The sequence below is a fragment of the Takifugu rubripes genome, chromosome 17 (assembly GCF_901000725.2).
Source record: "Takifugu rubripes chromosome 17, fTakRub1.2, whole genome shotgun sequence".
Lineage (NCBI taxonomy): Eukaryota > Metazoa > Chordata > Actinopteri > Tetraodontiformes > Tetraodontidae > Takifugu > Takifugu rubripes.
The window spans coordinates 3,644,779-3,660,356 of record NC_042301.1 but is presented as its reverse complement, the minus strand read 5'-3'; the positions used below and the strand labels follow the sequence as shown (position 1 = coordinate 3,660,356).

Sequence of the window (15,578 nt, the reverse complement as noted above, 5' to 3'; positions counted from 1 at the left end):
GTATATTTTCCTCTTTGGACCTGGTGGTCTGGAACCCGATAACACTCCAATCACCTGATACCCCAGTCAAAAGGGATGAATTCCTAATAAAGTCAAATCAGCGGCACTGTCGGACTAAAATAAGTGACTTATTTCAAAGCAACACAGCAAATAAGACAATAAATTTCACAGACCAATACCGTTATTGTCATTAAACCTCACAAATACCGTTTGGCTTTAAAATTAATTTAATGAAAAACCATTGTCAAAATTCAAGCATGAGTTTGTTATAGGCTTGATTTTTGACTGTGCATGACATTCATAAATACATACATTTTACATTTTTCATTAAATTGCATTTACAGTCACTGGATACTTAATAAGGGTTAAACGCTAAAGCATAGTCGCTGTATTAGAGGCAGGATTAAACCCTCTACAGGTCACGTGCCATCACAGGAAATACACTATTCACTCACACACTCACACTCTTACAATTAGGAGCAATTTAAAATGTCCAATTGACTGAATATTCATGTTTTTGACCGAGAAACTCCATTCTCCATTCAAACTCCAGAGACGACAAACCCATAATCAATATATATCCGGCGGAGTTTTTAGAAGAGGGTTGTCTGCTCATATCAAAGTCCCGCTGTCCCCTAAAGAATGGGAAGAAGACCATATTAATTGGATAAGGATAAGAAATACCCGATTGACAGAAATACAACCTCGGATCAAATCTAATTCATACTCACAGATGATCGGTCCAACCGAGACTGGTTTTAGAACTTCAGATTGTGAAACAGAACGAGACGTCCTGCCTGTGCAACGCTGGAGGGGGGGGAGTTTAAAAAAATCAAACCCATGACCACATTCAAGCCTAATAAACACCTATTAAATGGCTTTCTAGTCGATCAGATGTGACTTACAGGTACACAGGAAGATGCTCTTTGGTTACACAGACTGAGGCTGCAGTGAAGGTACTTCCTGCTGTACTGGTTCTGGGTCAGAAACAAAAGGGCTGAAAAACGAGCCCGCAGGGATACGCCACTCTCAGTCACAGCCACCCGACGACGGTCAGTGGGACACCTGCCAGGGGAGATGGAAAAGGCCCCAAATCACTGTACAAGTCTGTCTTGTTAGCATCACGCAGCACAAACTGTGGTGCACACTTGTTCCGGATGAGGTACTCCCGCGTGGGGTGATCAGGGCTTGATGACTGAGAGGCGTAGCAATCCTCCAGAACAACCACAAAGCCCTGATATGGCTCCTCCAGAGAGACACCCACATACAGAGGAGAGCCCACTGGCAGGGAGACCTGGCCTGCTGGATAAACCTGATTGTAATTAGAGCTACGGTACAGGAACATGGAGGCTTCTGCTCTGGCACCCACGCCTGAAGTGCCACCTGTCAAACTGGAAAGGAAACACACATTTTTACTTGATGATCTTGTTGATTATTATGATTGTTACATCATTTTGTCTCCAGACTGGATTATGATTTCAGATAACCGTCACACATTTGAGATGATCATTCACATACTCACTTCAGGAAGGGATTGATAGCTACATTCAGGCTGGTGTCTGTGTCCAGGGGATATACACAGTGAAATGGAAAACTCTTCGGGACAATGAAGGATGTATTGTTTCCATAATAGATGAATAAAGTGTTTGAGTAGGTGACATGTGTGCTGTTGGCCTGAAAAAAAGAGGACAAAAACTGTCAAAATCCTGTCAAAAACGAGTAGTTCACACTTTGTGCGGACAGATCTTTACCCTCAGTATGTTCCCACAGACATCTTCTCTGGTCTCCACTTCATACCAAACTGAGTTGTTTTGCACTCTGGACCTGGAGCAGTTTCTGACTGCCAGGTGACCAGAGAATGGGTCCAAACCAGATAAGGTCAAGGCAGCTACGTCAAAACCTACTTCAATCTTATTACGGCCACAGACAAGCAGAGGTTCTGGAGGCTGCACGACTAAAGGGAAAAGGATAAAATGGTCCTGTGAATCCATATGACAAATGCTCTTTGGTAGGCTTAACAAAACCTCAATGTGAAAACCTGTTTCAAAACTCACGTTGACAAACAACACCAGCATCTTCATGATGGCCACAGTTATGGACGCCGAACCCACGGTGTCTGCATTGAGCTATAGATGCTTCATCACCATTACAATTGACATCGTCCAGCCAGATCGGTCCCCTGCCCTGTCCAAAAGCTGCACTTTGTGGTGCTGAATATGCAGCCCCACACTCCAGTTGTCTACAAACCACGTTGGCATCTCTGAGGTCCCACTGATCATCACACACTGTCCCCCACTGCCCGTTGTGCTGGATCTCCACTCTGCCAGAGCAACGGTTGTCTGAGTTGACCAGCCTCACTGGTGACGGAGCTAACAGGAAACAAGCAACAACGTTAACGTGGGACAAACAGAAATGACCAGGGTCATCTTAACAGACACAGCAGTGCTGCTGCTGTACTAATCAAACACAGAATGGTGTAAATTTTACCTTCACAGACAACTCCGGCGTCCTCAGAATGTCTACAGTTGTGATTTCCAACCCCAGAATGTCTGCATTCTGTGAGCGCCGGTTCATTGCCTAAACACTGAACATTATCCAACCAGATGGGACCTGTTCCCTGTCCATAAAAGGCGCGACCAGGTGCGGACAGGGCCCTCCCACAGCCGAGCTGTCTACACACCACATGAGCATCATTCACATCCCAGGAATCGTCACAGACCGTCCCCCACTGTCCTCGGTGGAAGACCTCGACTCTTCCAATGCAGGAGCCATTCCCATTGACGAGACGGAGCTGCCCCTCCAGTGGTGGTGCTGTTGTCATAAAGGGGGGTGATGTTGTTGCATTAATGGGTCGTGATGTTGTTGTATGAAAGGGTCGTGATGTTGTTGTATGAAAGGGTCGTGATGTTGTTGTATGAAAGGGTCGTGATGTTGTTGTATGAATGGGTCGTGATGTTGTATGAAAGGGTCGTGATGTTGTTGTATGAAAGGGTCGTGATGTTGTTGTACGAATGGGTCGTGATGTTGTTGTACGAATGGGTCGTGATGTTGTTGTACGAAAGGGTCGTGATGTTGTTGTACGAAAGGGTCGTGATGTTGTTGTACGAATGGGCCGTGATGTTGTTGTATGAATGTGTGGTGATGTTGTTGTATGGAAGGGTGGTGGTGGTGTATTGGCGGTTGGAGAAACTCCAGGTTGGGTTTTGTTCACCACTGTGCACAATGAAACAGAGATTGGTTAGAATAAGGACAAAAATAAAAATTAAAGATTAATGCAACAAAAACTTACCTAAACAGTAGGCATTATATCGTGATGTTGGTTTTAATTTGTAGACGTAGAAGTCTCTGTTGCACAATTTGACATAGTTTTGGGTCATCGATGTAAAACAACACTGGCCATATTTCTGAATGCACATTTGGGAAATTTGAATTACTCCTGACTGCGTTGGATGAGGAGTTCTCATCCATATGGGATACAAGGTTCCACATCTTCCTGCAGCCACACATCTTTCTGGGATATGAACACTCTTTTGCCATAAAAAAAGCGATACCAGCCTTTAAAGTTGACATCATCACTATGAACCTCATCCGATGTGTAATTAGTTGCCCGCCAGTCATCATTTAGTACACTGTAGTTCTCACAGGGGTCGACACAGTTCATGAAACCATCGCTCCCTTCAAGGCAATCCATGCCTTCAGGACAAAGTCCGTGTCCACAGTCGACCTGAACCGATCTGTCAGAAGGGCCTGATTTGGTTCTGGAGGGAGGCTGGAGGCATTCATAGGATCCCAGGGTGTTTCGGCAAACCTGGGGTGGCTGACAAGGAGAGTCGGGAAGAGAACACTCGTCGGTGTCCTCACAGCCTCTTTCTGCTGACCACTGATAACCTTGAGCACAGCAATCAGAGTCACTGCAGAGTTTCTGATCGTAGCAGGTGAGGCCGTCTCCTACGAAGCCGTCTTTACAGGCGCAAGAGAGCTTGAGAAAAGAGTCCCCTCTGTCTTTTGTCTCCAGACACGTCGCTTCATCGTGGCAAGAGTCGCAGCTGGTGACCAGTGTCCCTACAGAGCATGAAGGTACACTTTGGTGCATGTTGTTTCAAGTCGTAACAGCTTTCTCAAGGGAAATCATGCAAAAATGTGGTTAGTTTTCAGTTTCTGATTCATGCCGACACAATCTGTCGATGTAACCACCAACCTCACGTGCTATTAATATTCATTATTTTCCTATATTGTTCCAAAAAAATTGGTTGATTATATTTGGATCACTGGACAGTAGAATAGTTCAATTTATTAATATAGAATTCTGGATCTCAACTGTATCCACATGTCTAACAAATATATCTTAAATATATTTTGGGTAGCAGAGCTCTTCTAGCTGTCACTTTCTAAAGAGAACAGATCTTACCTGAAGTGCTCCCAGTATAAATGAGCAAAAGTAGGAGCCACACCAGTCCCTTAGGAGCCCCCATTGAAGACCACATCCACAAGATAAGCACGCTGAAATAAACAGATAGAAAATATAGAAAAAGAAATTCACAATCTCATCCAAATGTAGACCAAAATGTCATAAATGCATCCTGGGTGATTTCCAAGATGTCACAAACTTGTCAGGCTTACCTGACAGAGACTGTGGGAGGTTGGTGAGAATGTAGAGAAGTTCCTGGTTGGGGGGACAATTTATAATGCAGGAGAGTTCAAAGGACCATCAACTCAAAGAGATGATGATTGATAGCACAGGAATATATTTCACAACAATAGTTACTTATTTACCAAAAAAAAAAGAAAAAACAATTTAAATAACGTTGTCACATCTACAGATGCCCATGGTCACGTATTTAATTGCACTTTGTTGTACTATCAGTCTTGCATCAGTGTGGAATTGATTGCTCAATAATTATATAATCCACATCTAAAACTAATGGTGGAGACTGTCAATGATTTCACTAACACATATGTGTCATCCACATGATTCCTTTATTTCTATCAATTAATGTTCATAAAGGGACATTTGGATGGGCACCTGCAGTTTCCATTTCTATGACAGATTTAATGGGAAAGAAACTTCAAATTCACTTACCTTCAACAGTCCAGTTGACTCTTCTGTAGAACTTTATGCGTTAATGTGACCTTGATAATGAGAACCTGCAGTGACATTTATAGAAAGTACAACAGCAACTCCAGGTCCAAACCGTCAGAAATAAAATTCAGAAAATGTGTGTTTCTAAAAATCAGTGAGAGTTTACTGATGATATTAAATAATTTCCTTTGTACTGCCTGATCATTATCTTTGCTCATATTTTACAGCACACTTCACTTCTTATCATCACTTTCGGGAATCAATTCACTGTACTTCCAGCACTCAATAGACAGTGGCTGAAAAATGACGGCAACCTTTTTCCACCATTGTGTAACAGTGTTCCCATTGTAAACCCATTAAACCAAGACACAGGCCAAGGTGGAGAAAAGTGGAGTCGTGTACCATGAGTCATATATTGGACGTTTAAATAGAATCAAAAGCAAAAGTTAAACTGTTAAGATGGGACAATAAAAGAAATCTATTTCTTCTTGTCCATTGTGGTGTGCAGTGCAGTGCTGGAAGTTTTGCTCTTGCAGAATGTTGATTTTGTTAATTTTGCCAGTGAAAGAGGTCACCGTCACTTCATGACTCAAATGCTTTGTTTAGATCCACCTGAGTCCGTTTTGGTCTGCATTGTTAAATGTCTCAATAGCAGATTTAACCGAAAGGCCGCTGTGTTGGGTGGAATGAGAAGCTCTATGTCCAACCTCCTCATCCAGCCTCCTCCATTATCTGGACTTGGGGTGAGCAAAGTGACCCAAGAGAGACGCTTAGTCACTTAGAGATTCTTAAGGTTGGTTTAGTCTCTAACATTGTGCTGTATGCTGAAGCCCAAAACAGCTCAAAATGAATATGAACATCTATTGCCGTAGTATGTATATTTACCTTCTTTTAAGGAGGAAGCTCAACTGGAGGGAGGTCTGGTAGAAATATATTTTGGTAGAAATATAGATCAATACTAGCCTCTGATAAAACACTTAAACAATCTGGGCACCTCACATCAAATGTTGCCTGTGTTGCATTATTATTGTGGTAGGATTAAGTCTATATAGCTGATATCTGTGACAATAACAACAACCACAATAATAACGATGGCATTTATAGTTACTGTACATTAAACAATGTCCATTTTTCTCTTTGAACATAGTAATCTGTACATCTATAAAACTCTTCATGCATCTGATGCACCAGCTGATGAGGATAAATGCCCAAAATGGTAAAATAAGACACCCAGTTGAGGGAAAAGATGAAGGATGGAGTAAAATAAGTCAATTTTATTTCATGCAACGCAGCAAATTTATCACATTACACTTAAAAGACCAACACCATTATTGTCAATAAATTCACTAAGTGAATGAATAATTAATCAATATGGTTTGTCACAAATCATGTATTTATACAAAGAGGTGCTACAAGCCGGAGATTGATATGTGCAGTTTTTATGTCGCTGGAAGGACGTTTGTAGAAGAGGGTTGTTTGCTCATATCACTTGTCCCCTAAATGGTGAGGAAAACATATTAATTGGATAAGAATAAGAAATATCCTATTGACAGAAGTAGAAACTCAGATCAAATCTAATTCATACTCACAGATGATCGGTCCAACCGAGACTGGTTTTAGAACTTCAGATCGTGAAACAGAGCGAGACATCCTGCCTGTGCAACGCTGGAGGGGGGGGAGTTTAAAAAAATCAAACCCATGACCCCATTCAAGCCTAATAAACACCTATTAAATGGCTTTCCAGTTGATCGGATGTGACTTACAGGTACACAGGAAGATGCTCTTTGGTTACACAGACTGAGGCTGCAGTGAAGGTACTCGCTGCTGTACTGGTTCTGGGTCAGAAACAACAGGGCTGAAAAACGAGCCCGCAGGGATACGCCACTCTCAGTCACAGCCACCCGACGACGGTCAGTGGGACACCTGCCAGGGGAGATGGAAAAGGCCCCAAATCACTGTACAAGTCTGTCCTGTTAGCATCACGCAGCACAAACTGTGGTACACACTTGTTCCGGATGAGGTACTCCCGCGTGGGGTGATCGGGGTTTGATGACTGAGAGGCGTAGCAATCCTCCAGAACAACCACAAAATCCTGATTTTGCTCCTCCAGAGAGACACCCACATACAGAGGAGAGCCCACTGGCAGGGAGACCTGGCCTGCTGGATAAACCTGATTGTAATTAGAGCTACGGTACAGGAACATGGAGGCTTCTGCTCTGGCACCCACGCCTGAAGTGCCACCTGTCAAACTGGAAAGGAAACACACATTTTTACTTGATGATCTTGTTGATACTTATGATTGTTACATCATTTTGTCTCCAGACTGGATTATGATTTCAGATAACCGTCACACATTTGAAATGATCATTCACATACTCACTTCAGGAAGGGATTGATAGCTACATTCAGGCTGGTGTCTGTGTCCAGGGGATATACACAGTGAAATGGAAAACTCTTCAGGACAACGAAGGATGCATTGTTCCCAAAATAGAGGAATAAAGTGTTTGAGTAGGTGACATGTGTGCTGTTGGCCTGAAAGAAAGAGGACAAAAACTGTCAAAATCCTGTTAAAAACGAGTAGTTCACATTTTGTGCGGACAGATCTTTACCCTCAGTATGTTCCCACAGACACCTTCTCTGGTCTCCACTTCATACCAAACTGAGTTGTTTTGCACTCTGGACCTGGAGCAGTTTCTGACTGCCAGGTGACCAGAGAATGGGTCCAAACCAAATAAGGTCAAGGCAGCTACGTCAAAACCTATTTCAATGTTATTACGGCCACAGACAAGCAGAAGTTCTGGAGGCGGCGAGACTAAAGAGAAAAAGATAAAATGGTCCTGTGAATCCATATGACAAATGCTCTTTGGTAGGTTTAACAAAACCTCAATGTGAAAACCTGTTTCAAAACTCACGTTGACAAACAACACCAGCATCTTCATGATGGCCACAGTTATGGACGCCGAACCCTCGGTGTCTGCATTGAGCTATAGATGCTTCATCACCATTACAATTGACATCGTCCAGCCAGATCGGTCCCCTGCCCTGTCCAAAAGCTGCACTTTGTGGTGCTGAATATGCAGCCCCACACTCCAGTTGTCTACAAACCACGTTGGCATCTCTGGGGTCCCACTGATCATCACACACTGTCCCCCACTGCCCGTTGTGCTGGATCTCCACTCTGCCAGAGCAACGGTTGTCTGAGTTGACCAGCCTCACTGGTGACGGAGCTAACAGGAAACACGCAACAACGTTAACGTGGGACAAACAGAAATGACCAGGGTCATCTTAACAGACACAGCAGTGCTGCTGCTGTACTAATCAAACACAGAATGGTGTAAATTTTACCTTCACAGACAACTCCGGCGTCCTGATAATGTCTACAGTATCCAACACTATTACGTCTGCATTTTGTGAGCGCCGGTTCATTGCCTAAACACTGAACACCACTCAACGTGATGGGACCTGTTCCCTGTCCATAAAAGGCACCACCAGGTGCGGACAGGGCCCTCCCACAGCCAAGCTGTCTACACACCACATGAGCATCATTCACATCCCATAAACTATCACAGACCGTCCCCCACTGTCCTCGGAGGAAGACCTCGACTCTTCCAACGCAGGAGCCCTTCCCATTGACGAGACGGAGCTGCCCCTCCAGTGGTGGTGCTGTTGTCATAAAGGGTGTTGTTGTATGAAAGGGTGGTGCTGTTGTTGCAGTACTGGGTGTTGTTGTTGTATCAAAGGGTAAATATGTATTTATAATCACTGGTAGTGCTGTTCCTGTTGCAGATCGTCCTAATTTGATAACATCAGGAATAGATGTCGATTTGCTTTGCACAGGGGCTTGTTTTTTATCAGGTGAATTTTTTGTTTGCTTGGTGTCAGAAGGGCCTGATTTGGTTCTGGAGGGAGGCTGGAGGCATTCATAGGATCCCAGGGTGTTTCGGCAAACCTGGGGTGGCTGACAAGGAGAGTCGGGAAGAGAACACTCGTCGGTGTCCTCACAGCCTCTTTCTGCTGACCACTGATAACCTTGAGCACAGCAATCAGAGTCACTGCAGAGTTTCTGATCGTAGCAGGTGAGGCCGTCTCCTACGAAGCCGTCTTTACAGGCGCAAGAGAGCTTGAGAAAAGAGTCCCCTCTGTCTTTTGTCTCCAGACACGTCGCTTCATCGTGGCAAGAGTCACAGCTGGTGACCAGTGTCCCTACAGAGCATGAAGGTACACTTTGGTGCATGTTGTTTCAAGTCGTAACAGCTTTCTCAAGGAAAATCATGCAAAAATGTGGTTAGTTTTCAGTTTCTGATTCATGCCGACACAATCTGTCGATGTAACCACCAACCTCACGTGCTATTAATATTCATTATTTTCCTATATTGTTCCAAAAAAATTGGTTGATTATATTTGGATCACTGGACAGTAGAATAGTTCAATTTATTAATATAGAATTCTGGATCTCAACTGTATCCACATGTCTCTCAAATATATCTTAAATATATTTTGGGTAGCAGAGCTGTTCTAGCTGTCACTTTCTAAAGAGAACAGATCTTACCTGAAGTGCTCCCAGTATAAATGAGCAAAAGTAGGAGCCACACCAGTCCCTCAGGAGCCCCCATTGAAGACCACATCCACAAGACAAGCACACTAAAATAAACAGACAGAAAATACAGCAAAACAATTCACAATCTCATCCAAATTTAGACCAAAATGTCATAAATGCATCCTGGGTGATTTCCAAGATGTGACAAACTTGTCAGGCTTACCTGAGAGAGACTGTGGGAGGTTGGTGAGAATGTAGAGAAGCTCCTGGTTGGGGGGACAATTTATAATGCAGGAGAGTTCAAAGGGCCATCAACTCAAAGAGATGATGATTGATAGCACAGGAATATATTTCATAACAATAGTTACTTATTTACCAAAACATCAATTTAAATAACGTTGTCACATCTACAGATGCCCTTTGTCACGTATTTACGGTAATTGTACTTTGTTGTACTATCAGTCTTGCATCAGTGTGGAATTGATTGCTCAATAATTATATAATCCACATCTAAAACTATTGGTGGAGACTGTCAATGATTTCACTAACACATATGTATCATCCACATGATTCCTTTATTTCTATCAATTAATGTTGATAAAGGGACATTTAGATGGGCACCTGCAGTTTCCATTTCTATGACAGATTTAACGGGAAAGAAACTTCAAATTTCACTTACCTTCAACAGTCCAGTTGACTCTTCTGTAGAACTTTATGCGTTAATGTGACCTTGATAATGAGAACCTGCAGTGACATTTATAGAAAGTACAACAGCAACTCCAGGTCCAAACCGTCAGAAATAAAAAAACAGAAAATGTGTGTTTCTAAAAATCAGTGAGAGTTTACTGATGATATTAAATAATTTCCTTTGTACCGCCTGATCATTATCTTTGCTCATATTTTACAGCACACTTCACTTCTTATCATCACTTTCGGGAATCAATTCACTGTACTTCCAGCACTCAATAGACAGTGGCTGAAAAATGACGGCAACCTTTTTCCACCATTGTGTAACAGTGTTCCCATTGTAAACCCATTAAACCAAGACACAGGCCAAGGTGGAGAAAAGTGGAGTCGTGTACCATGAGTCATATATTGGACGTTTAAATAGAATCAAAAGTTAAACTGTTAAGATGGGACAATAAAAGAAATCTATTTCTTCTTGTCCATTGTGGTGTGCAGTGCAGTGCTGGAAGTTTTGCTCTTGCAGAATGTTAATTTTGTTAATTTTGCCAGTGAAAGAGGTCACCGTCACTTCATGACTCAAATGCTTTGTTTAGATCCACCTGAGTCCGTTTTGGTCTGCATTGTTAAATGTCTCAATAGCAGATTTAACCGAAAGGCCGCTGTGTTGGGTGGAATGAGAAGCTCTATGTCCAACCTCCTCATCCAGCCTCCTCCATTATCTGGACTTGGGGTGAGCAAAGTGACCCAAGAGAGACGCTTAGTCACTTAGAGATTCTTAAGGTTGGTTTAGTCTCTAACATTGTGCTGTATGCTGAAGCCCAAAATAGCTCAAAATAAATATGAACATCTTTTGCTGTAGTATGTATATTTACCTTCCTTTAAGGAGGAAGCTCAACTGGAGGGAGGTCTGGGGAATGGAGGCGAGCAGCAGCTTTGGATTAAAACTAAACAGGTCAGTTAATTCAACAAAAAATTCTAGTTAACTCAATTTCAAACTCAAAGTCTTCTGTCATATTTTGGTAGAAATATAGATCAATACTAGCCTCTGATAAAACACTTAAACAATCTGGGCACCTCACATCAAATGTTGCCTGTGTTGCATTATTATTGTGGTAGGATTAAGTCTATATAGCTGATATCTGTGACAATAACAACAACCACAATAATAACGATGGCATTTATAGTTACTGTACATTAAACAATGTCCATTTTTCTCTTTGAACATAGTAATCTGTACATCTATAAAACTCTTCATGCATCTGATGCACCAGCTGATGAGGATAAATGCCCAAAATGGTAAAATAAGACACCCAGTTGAGGGAAAAGATGAAGGATGGAGTAAAATAAGTCAATTTTATTTCATGCAACGCAGCAAATTTATCACATTACACTTAAAAGACCAACACCATTATTGTCAATAAATTCACTAAGTGAATGAATAATTAATCAATATGGTTTGTCACAAATCATGTATTTATACAAAGAGGTGCTACAAGCCGGAGATTGATATGTGCAGTTTTTATGTCGCTGGAAGGACGTTTGTAGAAGAGGGTTGTTTGCTCATATCACTTGTCCCCTAAATGGTGAGGAAAACATATTAATTGGATAAGAATAAGAAATATCCTATTGACAGAAGTAGAAACTCAGATCAAATCTAATTCATACTCACAGATGATCGGTCCAACCGAGACTGGTTTTAGAACTTCAGATTGTGAAACAGAGCGAGACGTCCTGCCTGTGCAACGCTGGAGGGGGGGGAGTTTAAAAAAATCAAACCCATGACCCCATTCAAGCCTAATAAACACCTATTAAATGGCTTTCTAGTTGATCGGATGTGACTTACAGGTACACAGGAAGATGCTCTTTGGTTACACAGACTGAGGCTGCAGTGAAGGTACTTCCTGCTGTACTGGTTCCGGGTCAGAAACAAAAGGGCTGAAAAACGAGCCCGCAGGGATACGCCACTCTCAGTCACAGCCACCCGACGACGGTCAGTGGGACACCTGCCAGGGGAGATGGAAAAGGCCCCAAATCACTGTACAAGTCTGTCTTGTTAGCATCACACAGCACAAACTGTGGTACACACTTGTTCCGGATGAGGTACTCCCGCGTGGGGTGATCGGGGCTTGATGACTGAGAGGCGTAGCAATCCTCCAGAACAACCACAAAACCCTGATGTTGCTCCTCCAGAGAGACACCCACATACAGAGGAGAGCCCACTGGCAGGGAAACCTGGCCTGCTGGATAAACCTGATTGTAATTAGAGCTACGGTACAGGAACATGGAGGCTTCTGCTCTGGCACCCACGCCTGAAGTGCCACCTGTCAAACTGGAAAGGAAACACACATTTTTACTTGATGATCATGTTGATTATTATGATTGTTACATCATTTTGTCTCCAGACTGGATTATGATTTCAGATAACCGTCACACATTTGAGATGATCATTCACATACTCACTTCAGGAAGGGATTGATAGCTACATTCAGGCTGGTGTCTGTGTCCAGGGGATATACACAGTGAAATGGAAAACTCTTCGGGACAATGAAGGATGTATTGTTTCCATAATAGATGAATAAAGTGTTTGAGTAGGTGACATGTGTGCTGTTGGCCTGAAAGAAAGAGGACAAAAACTGTCAAAATCCTGTCAAAAACAAGTAGTTCACACTTTGTGTGGACAGATCTTTACCCTCAGTATGTTCCCACAGACATCTTCTCTGGTCTCCACTTCATACCAAACTGAGTTGTTTTGCACTCTGGACCTGGAGCAGTTTGTGACTGCCAGGTGACCAGAGAATGGGTCCAAACCAAATAAGGTCAAGGCAGCTACGTCAAAACCTATTTCAATGTTATTACGGCCACAGACAAGCAGAAGTTCTGGAGGCGGCGAGACTAAAGAGAAAAAGATAAAATGGTCCTGTGAATCCATATGACAAATGCTCTTTGGTAGGTTTAACAAAACCTCAATGTGAAAACCTGTTTCAAAACTCACGTTGACAAACAACACCAGCATCTTCATGATGGCCACAGTTATGGACGCCGAACCCTCGGTGTCTGCATTGAGCTATAGATGCTTCATCACCATTACAATTGACATCGTCCAGCCAGATCGGTCCCCTGCCCTGTCCAAAAGCTGCACTTTGTGGTGCTGAATATGCAGCCCCACACTCCAGTTGTCTACAAACCACGTTGGCATCTCTGAGGTCCCACTGATCATCACACACTGTCCCCCACTGCCCGTTGTGCTGGATCTCCACTCTGCCAGAGCAACGGTTGTCTGAGTTGACCAGCCTCACTGGTGACGGAGCTAACAGGAAACAAGCAACAACGTTAACGTGGGACAAACAGAAATGACCAGGGTCATCTTAACAGACACAGCAGTGCTGCTGCTGTACTAATCAAACACAGAACGGTGTAAATTTTACCTTCACAGACAACTCCGGCGTCCTCAGAATGTGCACAGTTGTGATTTCCAACCCCAGAATGTCTGCATTCTGTGAGCGCCGGTTCATTGCCAAAACACTGAACATCATCCAACCAGATGGGACCTGTTCCCTGTCCATAAAAGGCGACAGGAGGTGCGGACAGGGCCCTCCCACAGCCGAGCTGTCTACACACCACATGAGCATCATTCACATCCCAGGAATCGTCACAGACCGTCCCCCACTGTCCTCGGAGGAAGACCTCGACTCTTCCAACGCAGGAGCCATTCCCATTGACGAGACGGAGCTGCCCCTCCAGTGGTGGTGCTGTTGTCATAAAGGCTGCTGTTGTATGAAAGGGTGGTGCTCCTGTTGCAGTACTGGGTGTTGTTGTTGTATCAAAGGGTAAATATGTATTTGTAATCATTGGTGGTGCTGTTCCTGTTGCAGATCGTCCTAATTTGATAACATCAGGAATAGATGTCGATTTGCTTTGCACAGGGGCTTGTTTTTTATCAGGTGCATTTTTTGTTTGCTTGGTGTCAGAAGGGCCTGATTTGGTTCTGGAAGGAGGCTGGAGGCATTCATAGGATCCCAGGGTGTTTCGGCAAACCTGGGGTGGCTGACAAGGAGAGTCGGGAAGAGAACACTCGTCGGTGTCCTCACAGCCTCTTTCTGCTGACCACTGATAACCTTGAGCACAGCAATCAGAGTCACTGCAGAGTTTCTGATCGTAGCAGGTGAGGCCGTCTCCTACGAAGCCGTCTTTACAGGCGCAAGAGAGCTTGAGAAAAGAGTCCCCTCTGTCTTTTGTCTCCAGACACGTCGCTTCATCATGGCAAGAGTCGCAGCTGGTGACCAGTGTCCCTACAGAGCATGAAGGTACACTTTGGTGCATGTTGTTTCAAGTCGTAACAGCTTTCTCAAGGGAAATCATGCAAAAATGTGGTTAGTTTTCAGTTTCTGATTCATGCCGACACAATCTTTCAATGTAACCACCAACCTCACGTGCTATTAATATTCATTATTTTCCTATATTGTTCCAAAAAAATGGTTCATTATATTTGGATCACTGGACAGTAGAATAATTCAATTTATTAATATAGAATTCTGGATCTCAACTGTATCCACATGTCTAACAAATATATCTTAAATATATTTTGGGTAGCAGAGCTGTTCTAGCTGTCACTTTCTAAAGAGAACAGATCTTACCTGAAGTGCTCCCAGTATAAATAAGCAAAAGTAGGAGCCACACCAGTCCCTCAGGAGCCCCCATTGAAGACCACATCCACAAGATAAGCACGCTGAAATAAACAGATAGAAAATACACCAAAAAAATTCAGAATCTCATCTAAATTTAGACCAAAATGTCATAAATGCATCCTGGGTGATTTCCAAGATGTGACAAACTTGTCAGGCTTACCTGAGAGAGACTGTGGGAGGTTGGTGAGAATGTAGAGAAGCTCCTGGTTGGGGGGACAATTTATAATGCAGGAGAGTTCAAAGGGCCATCAACTCAAAGAGATGATGATTGATAGCACAGGGACACGAACAGAGTTACTTATTACCGTAATTAAAAGGAAGCAAAATAAGTTCAATCGAATTGTATTTGGCACCGTTGCAGATGCCTTTTTTAGTGTGTATTTTATTATACTGCTCTCAGTCATGTTGACCTCTTTATCTAAATCAGGATGGAACAAACCACCATTCATCAAGAACAGCGATAACATAGCAGACAGAAAATTGATTTTCTTTTTAAAATCATTGTTCTTTTGATCGAACATAAATCTACCAATATCAAGCCGTCTGACCAAATTATTTGAAGCTCAAGGTCTTAGAAGAATAAATGAGC

General features: G+C 43.0%; 1 protein-coding gene across 1 annotated transcript; it reads right to left on the bottom strand.

The window, feature by feature from the left end:
- Window positions 1–215: 215 nt before the first annotated feature.
- LOC101061291 (uncharacterized) lies at window positions 216–15,192 on the bottom strand. The gene is made up of 28 exons (XM_029850604.1): window positions 15,150–15,192; window positions 14,939–15,030; window positions 13,730–14,593; window positions 13,297–13,611; window positions 12,994–13,196; window positions 12,765–12,916; window positions 12,391–12,633; window positions 12,148–12,307; window positions 11,974–12,049; window positions 9,841–9,850; window positions 9,630–9,721; window positions 8,426–9,283; window positions 7,993–8,307; window positions 7,690–7,892; window positions 7,461–7,612; window positions 7,087–7,329; window positions 6,844–7,003; window positions 6,670–6,745; window positions 3,879–4,062; window positions 3,290–3,555; window positions 2,488–3,213; window positions 2,055–2,369; window positions 1,752–1,954; window positions 1,523–1,674; window positions 1,149–1,391; window positions 906–1,065; window positions 732–807; window positions 216–635 (listed from the first exon to the last, which is right to left on the bottom strand). Exons 2-28 carry the CDS (start codon window positions 15,012–15,014, stop codon window positions 613–615), a joined length of 6,546 nt encoding a protein of 2,181 aa, XP_029706464.1. The 5' UTR covers window positions 15,015–15,030; window positions 15,150–15,192; the 3' UTR covers window positions 216–612.
- Between the last annotated feature and the right edge of the window lie 386 nt (window positions 15,193–15,578).